Here is a 20,779-nt window from a genome sequence, read left to right on the forward strand (position 1 = left end):
CAGCCATCATTGAGTCCATCCTCACCTCTTCCATCACCGTCTGGTATGCTGCTGCCACTGCCAAGGACAAGAGCAGACTGCAGCGTATCATCCGCACTGCTGAGAAGGTGATCGGCTGCAATCTGCCTACCCTCGAGGACCTGCACACCTCGAGGACCCTGAGGCGTGCGAGGAAGATCGTGGCCGACCCCTCCCACCCTGGTCACTCCCTGTTCCAGCTACTCCCCTCTGGCAGAAGGCTGCGGTCCATCAGGACCAAAACCTCACGCCATAAGAACAGTTTCTTTCCATCTGCTACTGGCCTCTTCAACAAGGCCAAGGACTCCCATTGACATTCATTCACTTATTTAACTATTATAAGTCCATCTAATGGCAATTCAGTATGCATAAGCCACTTTATCTCAGTATCCGATTGCACTATGTTGACCATTCACGCTGCTCATTCTATTCTTATTTTTATATATATTTTATTTTATATTTAAATTGTTGTATTCTTAGATTGTTTACTTCTTAGAAATAGTTAAACTTTTGTACTTTTACTTAATTTAAGATCTGTATATGTTTATTGTTTTGCACCTCCCTGCCACAGTAAATTCTGTGTTTGTATAACATACATGGCGAATAAACCTGATTCTGATTCTGATGTGGGTTATGTTTCATATAACAAAACCGACTGGCAGCTTGGTGCAGGTGAAGGTTGGCATGGACACAGATCCAGCCTATCAGGAGGTTGGTCTTGTATCTGGGTGGAGCCAGGAGAGGTGGTGTGATAACACAATGGCATTTTACCTTCCTCTTTCAACTGTCTATAAACACTGTTCTCAATATGACTGTGAGTGCTCATTGGTTGAATACATGAGTTACATTTTAAACATAATTTAGATCAATGTATATAGGAATAAAGGAATGGAAAACAGTAGTTGAATTTACTTTATTTGAAGTATGTTGACATCAGACAGGAACTGACAGATTGTTTGTATTTAAATATGTAAGTGTATGTTTGTGTGAATGTGAATGTGTGTTTGTGTGAATGTTTGTGTGTGTTTGCGCTGATCTGGGATCAGAACATGCCCTTCCTGTAGCGATGGATCAGCTCTGACACGTCCTCCTTACACACTTTTATCCAGCCGTCCTCCTGCATGTGGTACACTGAACACACACACACGCACAAACACGCGCACACATGCACAAACACATGAAGATATAAAAACTCAAAAACACCTCACCATGCTAGTACCTCCATATACCAACACTTCTACAGCACACGACACACACTAAGTTTAGAAAATCAAATTCACAGTAACACACACACACAACACAACAAGCACACATACACTGTGTACTGTTTATAAACCCCAAAAAGGAGGAGAAGGCCGAGCATGAGAGACACTCACGGTTGACCACTCCTCCAGAGTAGGCGTCCCGGTGGGTGGCGTGGACGATGCCGCGGCGTCCTAGCTCGTAGGCCTCCTCCACCGTCATGTCCTCCTGGTAACCGCTGTCCACCACGCCGTACGCGTAGCTGCTACCACAGCCGGTGGAGAACGTGCGACCAGACAGACGGGTCCCATTGTCGTCCACGTAGTACAGTCCGGGGCCCTGGACAGTCACACACACACATAACATAGGTTTAGCATTGTGGCGAAGTGAGATTATGTATTTTAGAAAGGTAGATAAAAAAATATATATTATTCACATAAACACTAACAGCCCCCCCCTCCAGACGCCACACAAGCACTCACAGTCCCCCTATTCCACACACCCCCACATACACATCACACACATACTACACCAACAACCCTCCCCACAATTGCACACACACACATTGTCACACACACAAGCACGTGCGTGTCACACACACCTACAGCCCCCCCCCTCCCTCCCTCCCTCCCTCCCCCACCACACACACACGGGGCCCCACCTTGTTATCCCAGCCAATGATCATGCTGCCCATGGACAGCCCCATGCCCCTGTACCCCTGCATCATGTTGGACAGCAGCTTGGAGGCAGCAGACACCGAGATCCTCTGCTTGTTCCTCAGCTTGTACAGCCTGACACACACACAGACACAAACGAGTTACTAACCCACCACAAGTCTGGTGGCATCAACACACACTCTGTGGGAGGTCACACATGCAACTACCAGCACTTAGAGTGTAAGTCACTTTACTTACATCTACTACATGTACACGCTGATGTCTTCTTAGTGTTCATTCTTAGCTCAGGTTATTCTCAGTTGTCAGTAAATTATTCCGTAATTTATTCAGTACAAAAAAAAAAAAATCTTCAAATTCTTACCTTGTTATATTGTTGATAAGTATAGAGTCATATATAAGTCATATATGATATATATATATCAACATATAAGTCATATATGTTAGGATTTAAGAGTATTTATTACACGTTCAGATTATTATTAGAAGTTTAGACAGGCCTCTAGGGATTGTCAAGAGAAGCAGGACCAATAATGCCCATGCACCTTGGAACAAATGGCTAATACACTTTTAAACACCTCTAATTACTAACTCACTTTACACAGAGACAGACTATTGTTCTCAGATTATACACATAAAAACGGAAAAACATACATACACACAGTCACTGATATTAAACACCAACACACACTCTGATATCTTACACCCACCACACACACACACACACCAGCGTCTGTATTCAACACCATGACACTCTAAGTGTCCCAGCCCTCAGAGAGCGGCATCAGCAGCTGACCTGCACTCCTTGGCCAGCAGCCTCTCCCAGTACTGACAGTCTGCAGCACTGCCAGACATGGTCCCCAGCAGGTAAGGGTTGATCTCTATCACCTTGTTAGCCTCCTTGGACGCTACGGAAGAGAGACAGGGGGAGAGGGAGACAGACAGAGGGGAGAGACAGGGACAGAGAGAGAGAGACACCGAATAACAGGGAGAGTGAGAGAGTGATTGATCGTGAAATTAGGGGGTTTTGTGCGCATAGGTTTTGTACTTTCTGAGATGCTACCTACAGTAGATACTGAGGGCAGTAGTTGATGGTCCTGAATATTACTGTTGAGTGAATGAGCTTAACTAAAGGCTGAGTATGTGGCTGTAAGAGTTTAAATGCTTAATCCCACTCCTCCAGACTTTAAATACAGTCTGACTATGCTGTTAAATAGCTTTTTGGCATTCTAGCTGGTTAAAACTGTGCTTATGCAGGTGGACCAAGGTCTTAATTGGAAAAGGGCCAATTTAGCGTAGAGTAAAAGTGAGTCATGACACCATTAGAAAGGATCACCTTGAGACACTATGGCGTGGCAAAGACTGTTTAATTAAAATAGAAAGGGCTACAGAAATACCAATTTAACTGTTCGCCCCAAAAATAGGTGCTGACTGATTCAAGCGTGTCACTAAATGGAGCTCTGTCACTCACATGTACATATGACGGCATGCATGAAAGGTTGTTTGAAAAGTACAAAATAAAGAGATTGATTGGAATGCCGTTCACACATCAAGACCATATGAAGAGCGAATCTATTATATAGAAATGCTTTGTGTGTGTGTGTGTGTGTGTGTGTGTGTTCGTGTATGGGAGGGTGCATTATTACCGATGTAACTGCCAGCTGAGGCTCTGGAGTCCACCGCCACGATGACCCCATGGCGGAATTTGAAAGCCAGCGTGGTGGTACCGTGGTTGAGGTCGATGGACACGCCATTCTCACGGCTGCATGATTTCAGGAAGCCTGCGGGCTAAGAATACGCCAAGACAGTCGTTATGTTCAACGCTTTGGATATAAACGTAGTATACATTCCAATATAAAGTGACTAAAGGTGAAGCTGTTCTAGCCGTTCTTTATGAGATGTTACACCTTGAATGGTTAAAATACACGCGCGTGTATGAGTGCATGAGTGCGTGTACGTCTCTCTGTGCGTGCGTTTTACACGCATTGATGAAGTTATTAGATATTGCAAACATTCATCAATTAATAAATTCGTCAGTAAGACAAGGAAAGTAAGAATTGTCAGTATGGTCCAGGTCAAGTGTAAGAGACGTGATGAGTGAACTTTAAAGATAACTTCCGTCACAATTCCATGAAGGCAATTCAATGTCCCTATAGGCTATAGGCTTTTCCAACAGGATTCGTTCGGCAATGTGTCCGAATTTTTTTAATTTAAACGTCTATAATATTGTTTACTTACATCAACGCCCAGTGGCACAGCGAATTCCTGCTTTGTTGTTCCAAACGTAAAATGATTCGTTCGGTCGATTAGATGCCTTTGACTTGTTCCAAGAATCTGTCCACGAAGTTCTTTACAAGTCTTATAACCACTCACATCGAAGAGGGCCATTATTAATAAAAAACTAAATATATAATATAGACAAACAGCAAATAAATCGAAATCAGCTCAGGTGAAAGTGAAAATAAATGCTGCCTGTGCGCTGGTGCGTCAATTTTTTTTTCTTCCTTACAGCTTTTCATGAAACCGAAAGGGATTTTTAGGTAACTTCATATGTTCTAAAGAATTCTGTCAAAATAGTTCATACAGGCTACGGTGTGAAAGACAATAAACAGTATAATGCCACAAGTAGGCTACATTTCTATTTATCAAAGAGACTAAAAGTTTTTATTATGGTCTACTAAACAATTCCCATCAAAGTATTTTACTGAACAGAAATCGTATCATTGTCCAATAAGAGAGCACCATTCTGTGCGTCATCAGTTGATAGGAATACTAACTTCACACAAGTTTTATGTGCGTTAACTCGAGTTGACAAACCGGCTTTCTTTCAACAGTCAACGACCAAACTTTCCACAGCTAGAACAAACAAATGCGCGATTAAAAGGAAGATGAGATAGAGGTTTCTCATTCGCTATCTTAAGAGGAGAAAGCTTTTCATGTAAAGAGTCAAATATTCAACACTTATTGACACCTGTTTTTATTCAACCATTTATTGAACATGGGTGTATGATCAACCCTGAACAATTATGAATTTGACTGGGGATATTACCCATACAAAAACGACAAAGGTGCATTTGATTAAGCGTTTCAGTGTTAAGTCAATTGTGAGTCTGAATGGTATGTTGTGACTGAGGTGTTGTGTGGTCATCAGGCCGTATCCATCCGCTGGACCATTTCCTGCACCACCTCCAACTGCAGTGGGACTATTTTCTCAGTCAAAATAGGTGTTGTTCCAGGACGATATTTATATCTCCTCACCCTGTCAGAAAAAGAGAACGATAGAGAAGAAGTAAGAAACAACATGAGGGAGAAAGTAATAGTAGTAGTAAGTCCTAACAACATATTTATAAAATATCATACCAACATTAAGTTTGCCTTTAACATAGTATCCATGTAACATCAGTTACCTCTTGTCTGAATATTCTGACAGCTGGTAGGGTCTGATGTAGTCCACGCCCTGCTTGGTGATGACACACACGTCTATGTTGTTTCCAGAGGCCAGGTCGCTCATGATGCCTGCGTGGATGGCATCACGGACCAGCTCCTTGCCATCCTCCAGCTGGGAGGGGAGAGTAAGGGGCGAGGAAGGGGCGAGGGAGGGGTGAGGGAGGGGAGAGTAAGGGGCGAGGAAGAGGTGAGGAAGGGGTGAGGAAGAGGTGAGGAAGGGGCGAGGGAGGGGCGAGGGAGGGGCGAGGGAGGGGCGAGGGAGGGGTGAGGGAGGGGTGAGGGAGGGGAGAGTAAGGGGCGAGGAAGAGGTGAGGAAGGGGTGAGGAAGAGGTGAGGAAGGGGCGAGGGAGGGGCGAGGGAGGGGCGAGGGAGGGGCGAGGGAGGGGTGAGTAAGGGGCGAGGAAGGGGTGAGGAAGAGGTGAGGAAGGGGCGAGGGAGGAGCGAGGGAGGGGTGAGGAATATATGAGGAAGGTATAAGAGAAAAAGTAAGGGGTTAGAGAAAGTGTCAGAGAGCGATGGGGTTATGATGAATGTATGTGTGCGCGTGTGTTTTCAGGGAAAAGTCACTGACCTCCATATTAGGTTTGAACCTGTCCTCCAGAATCCCAAGCGCTGCCAGGTCACCGGATCCTACATGTTAAGGTAAAGTTAAACATTAAAAGATTGACATTGATTTGTGTATACATTTGGCTTGATTGTAACACATATCACAAACATCACACTCATCACAAGAGCAACCTCGTTTAAAATGATCTTCCATTCAGGATCTGTCTGTACACAGGGATGTGACGTACCCATGGCAAGGTAAGGCACTTTGTCCATGCTCCCATAGGGCCCCACTGTGTAGAGGTGGTTCCCAGTGCAGTCCACCCCTCCCAGGATCAGATTGGCCCCAATTTGCCCATGGTACCTAAAAAATAGACCATCGCTCAGTGTGAGGTCAGGGTATAATAACACAGGCTCTTGAAACCCTAAGATATACCTTACTCTTGTTTCGTTTAAGTTGAAAATATGTGGCACGCGTTGTGACACACAAACACACAGACACACACACACACAGTCCGCACACCTAAATAGCATGTCCTGCAGTATATTGACAGCCATGACCACACGAGGGTTTCGTCCGCTGTTCATGGAGAAGATGGTGAGGTTGGAGGACAGGAGGTCGGTGGTCTTCTGTGTGTCTGCAGCTGTGCCGGCACCACAGCAACTGAGAGAGAGAGAGAGGTCAGAGAGACACAGAGGAAAGAGAGAGGACAGAGAGAGGGACAGAAAGGAGACAGAGAGAAGAGATATACAGTTAGCAAGAGGGCCACACTTCATGAACAGAACTTATGAACAGAACTTGATAGATGGTTGGTACTTACTATATATTAGGGGCAATGTAGTGGATTTTGGCACACATCTTGTCAGCCACCACTTCACTTGAGGTGGCCCTCGTGTCTGCCCCAAGGACCACTCCATCCTACACAAGTAAGCAAGTCAACTGAACAACATGGCTGGATCTGAATGCTCTATGTACACCTATTAACCAACAGCCCAGTCGATCCCTCCTGGGTATACAGAGAAAGGTCTTACTGTAGGCCAGATCCAGACACTCACCTTGCACACTACCCCAGCTATGGTAGTCCCTGTCTTTAGGGGTTTGGGTGGAATTCCTCCCTGAAGAAGACCTTCCAACGCAGCATTTCTAGGAGAGATGTGAAAAAGGTGTACAAATACACTGTATATATAGTCATTTATGTACAGAGGACGAGTATCCGATAGTTTTGTAAAATAAATGAAATAAGGGTTTGCAATAAGCATTGCAAAAAGCAAACCTGTAACGACGCTGTGTATATTCGAGAGAAAATTACTTTCACTTTTAATCTCGAATAAAAGAGAGTATGACAAAGGCATTTCAAAGACAAATTAAACAACAAACTAAACAACAAATAAAACAACACACTTCATAAATACATAAAGAAAACACTACCTCGACGTGTTTTCAAAGTTAAATCCAGAAGCAGGTGTTTCGAGAACGTATGATAGTGACATACTTGATGCTGTTTCCAACTCCTTTCCTGAATCCTACGATGTCCACATTTCGCTCGAGGTCGCTATTCTTACGTGAGGATAGTCTGCACAGTTTCTATCTTCTCTCGTCTCGTTGGTGGGGTTTAGGTAAACCATGGAGAGACACTTGGACTCGCAAGTGAAAGGAGTCAGCACAGGTGTAAGTACATTAAAATATTGTATCGTGGGCACCGATTTGTGTACAATGTTTTATAACGTCGAGCTAATAATTTGAAACAAGGTAAACTTATTTGGGATACGCGAACGCGATACTGAGTTAAGATAAGGCTGTTCGTAACCTACCACTTTTGTCATAATTGTATACATTGAATTAAGATTCATACGTTATTGTTGGAGGTGTCGCTTTTATACATTTAGTAGGTGATTTTCTCTTTTAAGTTTCAAAGATGGAAATACGGAGCTTATTTACTTTCGTTTTCAACTCAAAGCAGCACAACTCGTACACACATTGACTGCGAAGAGCAAGTTTCAAATTTTTGCATCACAGAAAACGTACAATATTGTTTAATAGTGTATGTTTGTTTGTGTATAGATAAAGATTAGCAATTACGCTGCTCTCTCCAACAGACCACCATCCTAGCAGTGAAGTATAATGGAGGAGTCATCATTGGGTCTGATTCAAGGGCATCCATGGGGGGGTAAGTGGCAAGTGCATTAGACTCACTTGACCTGTGTTTGGTGCATAGACGGTACTGATTGGCATTAGTTGAACCAACTTCAATCAGCATCTGCATTCCTGCCTGTAATTTAAATGCAGACAAATATCAACAAAGATCAATTATGGGCTTTTGGAAGAATGTCTCTTTGGTTTAGCAGTTAAATAAGTGTTGGCCACTGCATTTTCCCATTATATATTTCTCCTTTTTTATGTGACCCTTGCCCTTAGGTCTTATGTGTCGTCCAAAGCCATCAACAAGCTGATCCAGGTTCACGACAAGATTTTCTGCTGCATCGCAGGCTCGTTGGCGGATGCCCAGGTGGTCACCAAGGCTGCGAAATTCCAGCTGTCCTTTCACAGGTAGACGTTCGTAGGGGTACAACACTGTATCAACCCTGAGTGTGTGATGTAATGTCAAGTCAAGATGACCCATTCCTCTTCTCTCTCTCCATCCCTTCCTTTCTGCCTGTCTATCTGCTTCCCTTCCTGCCTCCTTATCCACCTGCCTGTCTGTCTGTCTGTTCATCTGCCCGTCTGTCTACCCTGTTCCTTCCCTCTTATCTGCCTTCCTACCTCGCTGTCAGTCTGACTCCCTCCCTGGCTGTGCCTGGTCCTCTATCTGACAACTCTACATGTCCTGTACCTGTCCATGTTCTTTATCTGTCCTCTATCTGCATCTCTATCTGTCCTGTCTGTATGTGCTTGGTTCTCTATCTGCCCTATAACTGTCTGTCCTTGCTCCTGTCCTGACTGTGTGTGTGTCTGTCCTGTCTGTGTCTGTCTATCCTGTCCTGTCTGTCTGTCTGTCTGTCTGTCCTGTCTGGCTATCTGTCTGGCTGACCTGTCTGTCCTGTCTGTATCCAGTATCCAGATGGAGTCTCCCCCGCTGGTGAAGGCAGCAGCCTCTGTGCTGAAAGAGCTGTGCTACAGCAACAAAGAGGAGCTGCAGGCCGGCTTCATCACTGCAGGCTGGGACAAGAAGAAAGGCCCACAGGTACGACCACTCTTCAGACAGAGGTCAACAGAATACATACAATAGAATTTAAACCGTTCTGAAAAGGCTACATTACATTTACTGTAGCAGACGCTCTTATCCAGAGCGACTTACAGTAAGTACAGGGACATTCCCCCTGAGGCAAGTAGGGTGAAGTGCCTTGCCCAAGGACACAATGTCAATTGACACGGCCGGGAATCGAACTGGCAACCTTGAGATTACTAGCCCGACTCCCTAACGACTCAGCCACCTGACTCCCTATGCATGTTGCAAGTATCATGTTAAGAAGTGATTACAAGCAGCCAAATATCTGTCTGGAATGTCTACTACATACAAATACACTCACAGAAACACTTACAAACACACCCATACACACACAATGCTCCTACTGTGACTTCAGCTGTATGCTGGGGGGCCAGCTGTATGTGATGCCTGCTGTGTGTTTGCTCCAGCTGTATGTGATGCCTGCTGTGTGTTTGCTCCAGCTGTATGTGATCCCTGCTGTGTGTTTGCTCCAGCTGTATGTGATCCCTGCTGTGTGTTTTCTCCAGCTGTATGTGATCCCTGCTGTGTGTTTTCTCCAGGTGTATGTGATCCCTGCTGTGTGTTTTCTCCAGGTGTATGTGATCCCTGCTGTGTGTTTTCTCCAGGTGTATGTGATCCCTGCTGTGTGTTTTCTCCAGGTGTATGTGATCCCTGCTGTGTGTTTTCTCCAGGTGTATGTGATCCCTGCTGTGTGTTTTCTCCAGGTGTATGTTGTGTCCCTGGGAGGGATGCTACTCGAACAGCCGTTCACCATCGGAGGTTCAGGGAGTACCTACATCTACGGTTATGTGGATGCCAAGTACAAACCCGACATGAGCAGAGAAGAGTGCCAACAGTTTGCCACAAACAGTAGGTGGTGGGGGGGGGGCATGTCATGGTGAGATTTCCAGGCTTTTAGTTCCTGGTGAGATTATAAATAACGTAATCATGTCATGTAATCATGTCAAACGTGTGACTCCTTGGTCTGCAGTCAAATGCTCTATTTTGAGAACTTTTTTAGTTCGAGCCTTCCCCAAATCTAAATACACTAAAGTTAGAAGGTGTTGAAACTAGGGCCAGGTATGTATCTACAGTACAAGCACCATCCATGTTGTGGTATGCATCATCTATACACATCTGAATGACAACAATACTTCTTCCTCTTTCTTTCTGTCCTTCCCTTGTCCCCTCCTCCCTTGTTTCCTTGCCCGGCTCAGCTCTCGCCCTGGCCATGGGCAGAGACAACGTCAGCGGGGGCGTGGTTCACCTGGTGGTCATCACGGAGACGGGGGTGGAGCACGTGGTCGTCCCCGGCGACAAGCTGCCAAAGTTCCATGATGAGTAGAGTGACACCATGGATTCTTTGAGGGTTCTGGAAGAAGAATTGGCAGTATGCATGCATGTAAAGGTTCAATGAAAACTGAGAAATATTCATTTTTTCTTATATTTGCTATGAGTTAGGGGTATAGGACTAATCGATAAATACATCAACATATTGGTTGTGTGCTTCTAAACTGATTAAGTCAACTCTATCGCTCATGCATATCAGTTGAATACTGAATGCTATACTTTATTAATAAGGATCCCTATTATTTACCCTTAAAGCAACTTAGGTTCCAATATGCATCACAAACAACGAAAGGTATGATAGGAGAGAAACTGTCCCTATTGATTGTGTGATTTATCTATGGAAAAATGGAACTACCTGCTTTGTAATAAAAAAGGTTTTTATGAAAACAAAAGTTTAAGGATTTCTTCTAGTCTGGTAGTGTGCTGTGACTAAACTATTATGATCCAATGCATCCACATTTAACTATTGGACTACTCTGCAACTGGGTATCAGCTCTCGAAATCAGTTTTTCCACCGGTCAATCAGATTACTTTATGGGTTAATTTAATTATGCCTTCATGTGTGATTTAAAAAAAGTATATTGATGCATAGATGAATATAAAACACATTCATGTGAGTTTTGTATGAGGACAAACAACAATAGGCTTTTGCAAACACCCATTAGCAAGCGAGGCAACAGATTTGTAGGCTATTTGTCCTAAGCCGTCAACATTTTTACTTTCGATTTCAGCCTAAGAATTCGGGAAGTATAAGCGCAGCTTTTTCGACCATGCATAGACTCGACATAGCAACGCAGTAAATTCGAGCTTCATATTGTCTTTAAACTGTATGATTTTGAATGATAAAGCGTCTTTTGATAGCCTACACTTTCTGTTCTTTTTCCTGACGCGTCGTTTTCATTTCGTTTTGATAGGCAACAACTGAATTCGGAGCCTTGCACACCTGCGCGAAAAAGGTTAGACTACAGACAGACATTAATTCTAAACATTCATCTTCGAAAATGTTACAAGAAACGGCAGAACCAGGATGGTTATCAGAAGAAGTAAAAACAGGGGTGAGTATTGTGTGGACTGCTTGTTGACATAGATAAGTTTGACTTTATAATATTGTCAAATATTTTGCTGTGTGTGTGTTGGACTGGGAACCTTTGTTTATCTGAAAGTATGCCGCTAGGTATGTTGAACTATGCTATTTCAGAAATAAACTTCTATAAACATATGTATTTTTATGTGGCAGACTGTCCATTTCCCTTGGACAAATAAAGTAATCTTGAATGTATGTTGTTCAGACGACCATCATTGCTATTGAGTTTGATGGAGGGGTGGTGTTGGGCTCCGATTCCAGAGTGTCTGCTGGGTAAGTTACTATTCATCTGAAGTGTTAATAACTTAGCATTGCACAGTGCTAGAGTAATCAGTGAAGCCACTCTTTAAAACTTATACAAACATTTTCTTCATCCACCTTGCATGCATTTCACACCATTCTCTCTTCTCTCCATCCATTCTTCTCTCGTTTCTCCATCCCACCACAACCCCTTCTCTCCACCCACCCGCCATCTTAAAACCTGTTCTTCCACCCTTTCACCATCTCTCCAACCTCTCTTCTCTCCATCCATCCCCTCTTACTTCATCCACCTCTCCTCTCTCTCCTCTCCCCCCTCTCTCCGTCATCCAGAGAGTCCATTGTAAACCGTGTGATGAACAAGCTCTCCCCCCTCCATGATAAGATCTACTGTGCTCTGTCGGGCTCCGCTGCTGACGCCCAGACCATCGCTGAGATCGTCAACTACCAGCTGGACGTACACAGGTGTGCACCACAGTGCCATCCACAAAGGATTTGTTGGTAGTCTATTTGAAGTAGTCTCTCAGAAAGTGGGCATACACCCGCCCTCCTTTTCTATGCCCTGTGTAGCATTAAGACTATGAAAGCACAGAGGATAGGTCTGAAAGCTCTGACGTTACCAGACCAGGGATACAAACACATACACACAGAACTGCAATTTCTGTATTGGAAAACAAATTCAGTCATTGTGTTAACTTCCCTTATATGCACCCAAGTTGATTGATGGTGTAGCGTTTCTGCTTGTATATTTTGTTTCTGAGGTTTTGGAAGTAAAGCAGCTTTTGAGTTCAAACTAAATGTTTGAACACGTTTTAATTTTCGTATTATTATCTTGTTTTGCTGGCATGAAATTAAGCAGTAGACGTTTGTCCATAATCTGACCCCCTGCTTGACTCCAGCCTGGAGATAGAGGAGGACCCTCTGGTGCGCTCGGCTGCCACCCTGGTGAAGAACATCTCCTACAAGTACAAGGAGGAGCTGTCGGCACACCTCATTGTTGCTGGCTGGGACAGGAGAGGAGGGGGGCAGGTCTGTGGTCCACATGGACATTGTATTCCATTATCAGAATCTCTGATCCAAAGTGTCTAACAATTATTTGTATGTAGAAAGTTGAGCAGAAAATCAAGGACCAAAGTACACAATTCTAACAGTATTGCAGTTGGTGCCAAGAATCGGCCTGAATTCCAAACCAGCCCTCCTCTAATAAAGCATTCTGCATGCCAAAGTGAATATTAAATTAGTTGGACTTAGTCCCCAGGGTAAACACTGTTCCCCATCACCATTGAGTGGTTCTCCTGAGGCATAGCTGGAGTAGTGGTGTTTCATGGGAGATGGTCGATTGTGTTTCTAAGTGTGAGGACCCAATAAGGGGCATGTCTGGGTTGAAGCAATTGTGATAAATGATAGTTCTCTGTAGTCCTCTTCTTAATGTTTGACCCCTCCCTCCTGTAGGTGTTCGCGACCTTGAGTGGCCTGTTGTCACGACAACCATTTGCGGTGGGGGGGTCAGGGAGTTCATACGTCTATGGGTTTGTGGATGCGGAGTACAAGAAGGGCATGAGCAAAGAGGAGTGCCAACAGTTTGTTGTCAACAGTAAGTTAGCTGTTTCACACAATTAATGCCACCATGAAATTCCTGTTTGTGAGTGGCTGGGATGGGTCTTAATTGAATTGACCTCTAGATGAAAGTATGACTTTTGTAACATTTTGTCAGTGACTGTTTTTTTCCTCCACCCTCTTCTGTCCATCTTTCTCTTTCCCTTTGTCTCTTGCTTCCTTTCTTTTTTTCCTCATCTCTATAACTTTGTCTCTATCTACCTTTCCCTCTTTCAACCTTGCTTTGTTTCTCTCTCTCTCTCTCTCTCTCTCTCTCTCTCTCTCTCTCTCTCTCTCTCTCTCTCTCTCTCTCTCTCTCTCTCTCTCTCTCTCTCAGCGCTCTCTTTGGCAATGAGTCGTGATGGTTCCAGTGGAGGTGTGGCATACCTCGTCACAATCGACCAAAATGGCACAGAGGAGAAATGCATCCTAGGAAACGACTTGCCCACCTTCTACAATCAGTGAAAAGTCTCTTCTGTTGAATTTTGACAGATTTACATTGCTTACAAACTGCCAAACATCACTGCAGTTTAATAATTTGAAAATAATCATTAAAGAAATGGTCACATCTGCTAATTAGTTAGACCCTGGTAGTTTGTAGGCTATAACAAACCATATTATTGTTATGAAACCCCCAAAACACAATAAAGCATAATTTAATACACATCCATGTACACTTATTCATAGTGGCAATTATTCATAGGACATTATACATTACAATAAACATAGTTCAGTAAAAGATAAACTCGTCTTTTTGTCATCTGTCAGTCGGTTATAGCCTACTTTTCTCTCAAACACTTTGAAATGACACCTAAGCATGTCGAGCAGTTTAAAATAATTACAAACTGCGGCGATGTCCTTATTAGACCTCGAGTAACCCAAATTCCCCTTAGTTTGAGACTGAAACCGAAAGCAAACAAGGCTGTGGGGGTGGGTATGGTATAACTGAAAACATTTCGATGCAGTCTCAAATCGAGTATAGTCTAGTTTATGCTCTGACATTTTAAGGAAAAATGATCCGTAAAATATTCGTCTGTGGTTTAGCATTAGGGATAGACATTGCGATATTTTGCGCACCGGAAATTGGATCAAAAAGTTACGATGCTCTCAGAAGTTTACTCCATATTTGGGCAGTTGCCAGTCTTCGATTGGCAATTCTATACGGTATTTTGCTACTTGATGTTGGATCCTTGAAACCGGTGCTTAAGCGCGTTTTAGCGGGACATTGTCTTCTCGCACCGTTGTATGAGACTGGTAGAGTGCTAACGTACGGATGGCCGGAAGACAGTGCAAGTGGACCGCTGGGAGGTCTCAGCGCTTGGCTTCTGTGTACAGTGTCTGCAGCAGCCGCTGCTCTGTTTTGGGAGACGACAATACCAGACAGTGATGGACAAAACGGCAAAGAGAATAAACGCAAGGCGCGGGTGTTGTTCATGAGAGTCGTCCGTTTCTACAAGCCTGACTATCTTATATTGGTTGGAGCGTTTGTCTTCCTGTCTCTCGCGGTGCTATGTAAGTAGCAGATGATGATGATCAGTCATAAAGAAGATGCTGATGATTATGAAAATGATGATGATGGAGAGATGTGTGCGTTTGTGTTTGTGTGGGTTTCCAGGTGAGATGTTCATCCCATTCTACACAGGAAAAGTGATAGACATCCTGGGATCCCAGTACCAGTGGGATGACTTCCGCTCTGCCATCCTCTTCATGGCACTCTACTCCTTTGGAAGGTTAGTTTATAAACAGGAATGGCAATCATCTCGATTGTTTACTCAATTGATTGTCTGGTTGTGTATATATAGACACCTACATACAGTATATGTGCGCATACATTTATGTTAGTGCGTTGTGTGTATGTGCATGTGTTTCCGTGCATGCGTGTGCAAACGTGTATGTGTGTGTGTGTGTGTGAGACAGCTCGTTCAGCGCCGGCTGCAGAGGAGGCCTGTTCATGTGTTGCATCAGCAGCTTCACCTGCAGGATCAAGGTGTTGCTGTTCGGAGCTCTGGTCAAACAAGAGATCGGTCTGTTCGAAGCCATCAAGACAGGTATGAATCTGTGTGCTTAAACTGACTTCAGATTATCTGAACCAAGAAACCTGGATACAAATCCTACTTGAGAATTTAGTTGGTCTGCTTCTCTCATTTTACCCAGCGTGCCTTATCACTCTTGTGAAACAGGAGAATAAGTTACATGGAACATTGACACAAAATCAAAGAAATCGAAAGTAAACTCATTAATCTGATGATGATTTTATAGGTGACATCACGTCCAGGCTGTCCAAGGACACAACGCTGATGGGGCGCACGGTGGCCCTGAACGTCAACGTGCTGCTGAGGACGCTGATCAAGACCGGAGGGATGCTGTCCCTCATGGTCAGCCTGTCCTGGAAGCTCACTCTGCTCATGCTCATGGAGACCCCCGTCACCGGCCTGCTGCAGAGCGTCTACGACAGCCACTACCAGGTACTGGGGACAGGTGGACAAGGGACCAAGGGGGCGGGAGAGAGGACTGAAACACTTTACTATCTCTCTTTTTTTTCTCTCTCGTTTTCTCTTTTTCTTTTATTTGTTTACTCTTTATGTTTTCTTCTCTCTATTTCTCTCCTCTTCATCTCTATTTCGAATTTTTTTCCACATCTCTCTATTCCACAGTGTATTGTGATCAATACAGGTTTCTTCGTCATGCTGTCTTTCTTTCAGTCTCTCAGCCTCAGTACCGTGTACAATGTTTACAACACTTAGCTGTACCTCAACAACACTACATTTACTTATGTAACCACATCAAATACATGGTCTGCTGTGCTAACCGTCCTCCTCTGTGGTGGGTCTGTCAGAGGCTGTCTCAGGAGGTGCAGAACTCCATGGCCCGGGCCAACGAGGCTGCTGGCGAGGCGGTGGGAGGCGTGCGCGTCGTACGCAGCTTCAACACCCTGCGGGGCGAGGCCCGTCGCTATGACAACAGGCTGATGGACACGCACAACCTGAAGACTAAGAGGGACACCGTCCGGGCGGTTTACCTGCTCGTGAGGAGGGTGAGAAAGTGTGGTAGTAATACTAGTAATAACAGTTGTACGAGCAGTACCAGGGTTCACAGTATTGCATATTTTTTACGGACCTGACTTCAGAGGGTAGGCCTAGCAAAACATGCTTGTTTGTACTCCAGGGAAGTACATTGGAATTTGGTCCAAATTGGACTTTGGTCCTGCTCCTAAATCTAACTATATGAACCTAGAATAAATCATCTAAACCTATAACAAATATTGTAAATCCTATGTGTGTGCAAATGTGTGTGTGTGTGTGACCAGCTGACAGAGCTGGGGATGCAGGTGATCATGCTGTACTACGGCAGGCTGTTTATCCAGAGAGGTCAGATGACCACGGGGAACCTTGTCTCCTTCATCATATACCAGGGGGACCTGGCCAACAACATCAGGGTGGGCAACACTTCCCTTAAGAACACACCTAGTTTCAGTTGCAATCAAAGTCTGTTTATCTTTCAACTTGTTGAGTTATACTTATCTATGCTACAGGCCTACAGCATATTCATGAGTAATGTTCTACATACAGCTTGTGTTCAAATCTACCTGTTGTTCTCTCAGACTTTGATCTACATCTTTGGAGACATGCTGAACTCAGTGGGGGCAGCTGACAAGGTGTTTGAGTACCTGGACAGGGAACCGCAGGTCAGCACTAAGGGAACATTCGAACCGGACCAACTTCTCGGACACGTCCAGTTCCAGAACCTTACCTTCTCTTACCCAAGCTGCCCTGATCACAAGATTCTCCAGGTAAGGTTCTCCTGGGGATGTCTGTTCTGGAGGTCTGTGGTGGGTGGGTTCTGGTAGGTACTAGTGGGTGGGTTCTAGTAGGTACTAGTGGGTACTAGTGGGTGGGTTCTGGTAAGTACTAGTTGGTGGGTTCTAGTAGCTACTGATAGGTACCAGTGTGGGTTCTAGTAGGTACTAGTGGGTACTAGTGGGTGGGTTCTGGTAAGTACTAGTTGGTGGGTTCTAGTAGCTACTGATAGGTACCAGTGTGGGTTCTAGTAGGTACTAGTGGGTAGGTTAGAGTAGGTGCTGGTAGGTAGCATTGGGTGAAAATAAAGACTGTGTGAGAGAGGAAGTAAAAACTATGTGTTGTAATCCTGGCTAGGGGTGTCTTCTCGCCAAACTTGAAACCTGAATGGCGCAATGTGGTGCTAGCTAGTCACAGATGATGTAGATGATGTCTTTTGAACTAGCCATGCACACACTAGCTTAAAAAGTAATTAACCGATGGTTATTGAAATGTGAGGTGTTAGCTGGCTCTGTGGTGTGCCAGTGTGTCACTGTGTCCCTACTTGTCTGTAGGAGTTCTCTCTTGAGCTGCTTCCTGGTCAGGTGACCGCCCTGGTGGGGCCGTCTGGAGGCGGGAAAAGCACCTGCGTCAGCCTATTGGAACGCTTCTACCAGCCCCAGCAAGGAGAGATTCTATTGGACGGAAAGCCTATCCACACCTATGAGCACCACTATCTACACAGAAAGGTAATACCAGAAACTGACAATACAAGTCTACTGAATCCTGACTACAATAACAGTGTGAAATACCTCATGTCAATCAATCATTCAATCAACACTATTTCCCACAAACATTACATTAGACAAACTAAAGTCTGGAAAGCTAGTTGGTTTAATAAGGTCATCAAAATACTCACTTCTTCTGACGACTCTGATGTTCTTGAGTGTTGGCTGATTGTGTTCTGCCCACAGGTGGCCATGGTGGGCCAGGAGCCGGTGCTGTTTGCCGGGTCAGTCAGAGACAACATAGCCTACGGCCTGGAGGACTGTCCTCTGGAGAAGGTGCAGGAGGCTGCTCGCAGGGCCAACGCTCACAACTTCATCAATCAGCTGGAGAAGGGATACGACACGGGTAGGCTACTGTTGTTTACTAAGTGGATGAATGGATGGAGGGACAGATAGATAAATAGACCAATCACCACTGGATACAAATACATGACAAATACACAATTTTAAAGAAAAGACTAGGTGGCTAGATGTAGCACAGTTTTTTCATGAAACTTTGATGTTGGATTGATTATCGGGGTCGGTATGTGTGGATTTGCGTGTGTGTTGCATGGCAGACGTCGGGGAGAGAGGGGGCATGCTGTCCGGAGGCCAGAAGCAGCGTATCGCCATCGCCAGAGCCCTCATCAGAGACCCTCAGGTCCTCATCCTGGACGAGGTCACCAGCGCACTGGACACTGAGAGCGAACACATGGTATGCTCATGTCCCAAACATCAGCTATGCAGTTACCCCTTGTAACCTGCGGTTGAAGGAAGGTGTTGAAATTACATTCAAAGTAGTTAAGAAGGGACTATACTGTGTGACCTTTGAAAGGAAGTGGGTAAAGAGGTGGGTATACCCTAAATGTGTCTGTTTACCTTCAGTTCTCGCACTGTAAAAGCTAACTCTGGAAGCTAGTTAGCTGTTAGCATGGAAGTAACTGTTGTGTGCGGTGATACAGTAGGGCTACATGAAGGTTAAATCACACATCCTGTTTTTTTCGCTATGCAGGATTGCCTGATGTTTGTATGCAAAGAATTATCTTAATTAAACACATTATATTCTTACATTGCATACTGTGTTCGTCCTTCTCAGATTCAGCAGACACTGGCTAAGATCCCCTCCCAGACCCTGCTGGTGATAGCTCATAGGCTGAAAACCATTGAGGAGGCGGACCGAATTGTTGTGATTGGTGAGGGCAAGGTGCAGGAACAGGGGACCCACCAGGAACTGATGGACAGGAAGGGTACCTACTACAAACTGAGAGAGAAGCTCTTCACCGAAGAAGACACAATACACTGACCTGATACTCCCTTCTTGTAAAGTTGTAAATAAAGATCAATATCATTTTCTCACATTACACAGATAGACAAACCTTTTTTAAAGTTGAGATTTTAGAGGGGTTACTTTGATATCTGACAACAATGCACTGGCTTTTGTAGCTTGGAGATGTATTTATTACTAGATTTGTCTATATATATTTTTTTCTAGGTATTGTTCTATAAATTTAGTCTGCTTGCTTTTTGTTGTCTATTCTATGCTACACTTTTGTTTTAACCTAATGAGAAACCTTTAGACCTATAATAAAAATCTGATGAGGAATAAAAATATGGTCAATGGTATCTGTTGTCTATGATGTGTGTTTAGTGGGCTATAAACACATTTATGATTCCCTGTTCAAAACAAAGGTCTGAACATGGACCTGTAAGGTTATCTATCCAATTGAGGACATCACCTGTACCTAGAAAGTTATCTCAAAACACCACAGATATTAACACACATCAATATTCATCCATCCAAGTACTGAACTGTGCAGTGATTGTATTGACTGCTTTGATAATGCATGAGCTGTTTGTCAGTGTTCTTCATAAGAATGCAAAGACATGCGCGTGTTAGAGACAGACTTTTCCGTTTGAGTGGTAAGGGTTGGGTTTAGTTTCATCCTGTTCCACGCCATCTTAGAAAGTCTCAGCAAGTCGTTCTGTTCCTCAGTTAGCCCTGAGCCTTGCTCCACACAGTCAAAGCTGAACCCACCACTTCCTATCAGAGGGTTAGGGTTAGACTCTGAGCCAGAGAGGATTGGAGGCAGTCCACCATTTTGTGGTCAAATCATTCACAAAATGACCGAGAATAGCTGCAATATAGGTTATAGTTATGGGTTATGGGTTATAGTCGAAAGCAACTTAGTTTACAGGTGGCTTTGTGTGTGTGTGTGTGTGTGTGTGTGTGTGTGTGTGTGTGTGTGTGTGTGTGTGTGAGAGAGAGAGAGAATAGGCTTTGATAATGTTTTTTAAACATCATTTCTAATATCTTCAGATGTGCATTGCCATAAAGAGAAGGAGAGAGAGGGGTGGGGAGGTCAGGAGCTGGGGAATCAGGCAGAGACTTGGAGTACCGCGGTCCGGCCGCGGTTGGCCCAGGGATCCTAGAAGATCTGTGTTTATTTCCCGTGTGTGCAGGAGAGTGGTGTCTGTTCTTCACAGTGAAGGTAAGCGCCTGGAAAGTACCTGCCCCACCTGACACTGTTGTTTTGCTCATAAGTTTGGCCCAGTGCCTAGTGCTGGGGGCTGAGGAACATGCCAGCATGCCAGATCACCAGCTCCCCCTACAGGCACACACACAGGGGCGGGGAGGGTTAAAGCCACCATTTTGTCACCAGATACTGTGGCCACCTATCCACATACTTTCTCCTAATGGCGGATGCACAGCGCGAAACGTATTACGTTCACTTGACAAACGCTGGCTCAGTGTTCCTGTGGTCAAAAGGGAAAGTGTTTTTGAGCTTCCCTGCTTGCATATCAGGCATGCCTGCAA

At 44.5% G+C, this 20,779-nt stretch overlaps 5 protein-coding genes across 5 annotated transcripts; 3 read left to right on the forward strand and 2 right to left on the reverse strand.

Moving 5' to 3' along the window:
* Positions 1–912: 912 nt before the first annotated feature.
* Positions 913–4,606, reverse strand: psmb8a (proteasome 20S subunit beta 8A). The gene is made up of 6 exons (XM_062486679.1): positions 4,173–4,606; positions 3,581–3,722; positions 2,731–2,842; positions 1,922–2,051; positions 1,395–1,599; positions 913–1,149 (listed from the first exon to the last, which is right to left on the reverse strand). The coding sequence occupies exons 1-6, from the start codon at positions 4,320–4,322 to the stop codon at positions 1,061–1,063; spliced, it is 828 nt and encodes a 275-aa protein (XP_062342663.1). The 5' UTR covers positions 4,323–4,606; the 3' UTR covers positions 913–1,060.
* A 302-nt stretch (positions 4,607–4,908) lies between these two features.
* On the reverse strand, positions 4,909–7,533 carry psmb13a (proteasome 20S subunit beta 13a). The gene is made up of 8 exons (XM_062486678.1): positions 7,357–7,533; positions 6,984–7,071; positions 6,749–6,846; positions 6,451–6,591; positions 6,176–6,291; positions 5,953–6,011; positions 5,342–5,493; positions 4,909–5,193 (listed from the first exon to the last, which is right to left on the reverse strand). The coding sequence occupies exons 1-8, from the start codon at positions 7,416–7,418 to the stop codon at positions 5,082–5,084; spliced, it is 828 nt and encodes a 275-aa protein (XP_062342662.1). The 5' UTR covers positions 7,419–7,533; the 3' UTR covers positions 4,909–5,081.
* On the forward strand, positions 7,456–10,875 carry psmb12 (proteasome 20S subunit beta 12). The gene is made up of 6 exons (XM_062486684.1): positions 7,456–7,596; positions 8,025–8,095; positions 8,344–8,475; positions 8,980–9,109; positions 9,859–10,003; positions 10,351–10,875. The coding sequence occupies exons 1-6, from the start codon at positions 7,552–7,554 to the stop codon at positions 10,476–10,478; spliced, it is 651 nt and encodes a 216-aa protein (XP_062342668.1). The 5' UTR covers positions 7,456–7,551; the 3' UTR covers positions 10,479–10,875.
* A 554-nt stretch (positions 10,876–11,429) lies between these two features.
* Positions 11,430–14,183, forward strand: psmb9a (proteasome 20S subunit beta 9a). Its single transcript, XM_062486686.1, has 6 exons — positions 11,430–11,538; positions 11,773–11,840; positions 12,159–12,290; positions 12,725–12,854; positions 13,278–13,419; positions 13,759–14,183. Exons 1-6 carry the CDS (start codon positions 11,485–11,487, stop codon positions 13,884–13,886), a joined length of 654 nt encoding a protein of 217 aa, XP_062342670.1. The 5' UTR covers positions 11,430–11,484; the 3' UTR covers positions 13,887–14,183.
* Positions 14,184–14,332: 149 nt separating this feature from the next.
* On the forward strand, positions 14,333–19,574 carry tap2a (transporter associated with antigen processing, subunit type a). The gene is made up of 11 exons (XM_062486652.1): positions 14,333–14,933; positions 15,037–15,151; positions 15,339–15,469; positions 15,681–15,886; positions 16,258–16,455; positions 16,729–16,857; positions 17,023–17,211; positions 17,773–17,946; positions 18,172–18,331; positions 18,543–18,679; positions 19,061–19,574. Exons 1-11 carry the CDS (start codon positions 14,435–14,437, stop codon positions 19,265–19,267), a joined length of 2,145 nt encoding a protein of 714 aa, XP_062342636.1. The 5' UTR covers positions 14,333–14,434; the 3' UTR covers positions 19,268–19,574.
* Positions 19,575–20,779: the final 1,205 nt, after the last annotated feature.

The sequence above is a fragment of the Osmerus eperlanus genome, chromosome 20, assembly GCF_963692335.1.
Source record: "Osmerus eperlanus chromosome 20, fOsmEpe2.1, whole genome shotgun sequence".
NCBI classification, from domain to species: domain Eukaryota; kingdom Metazoa; phylum Chordata; class Actinopteri; order Osmeriformes; family Osmeridae; genus Osmerus; species Osmerus eperlanus.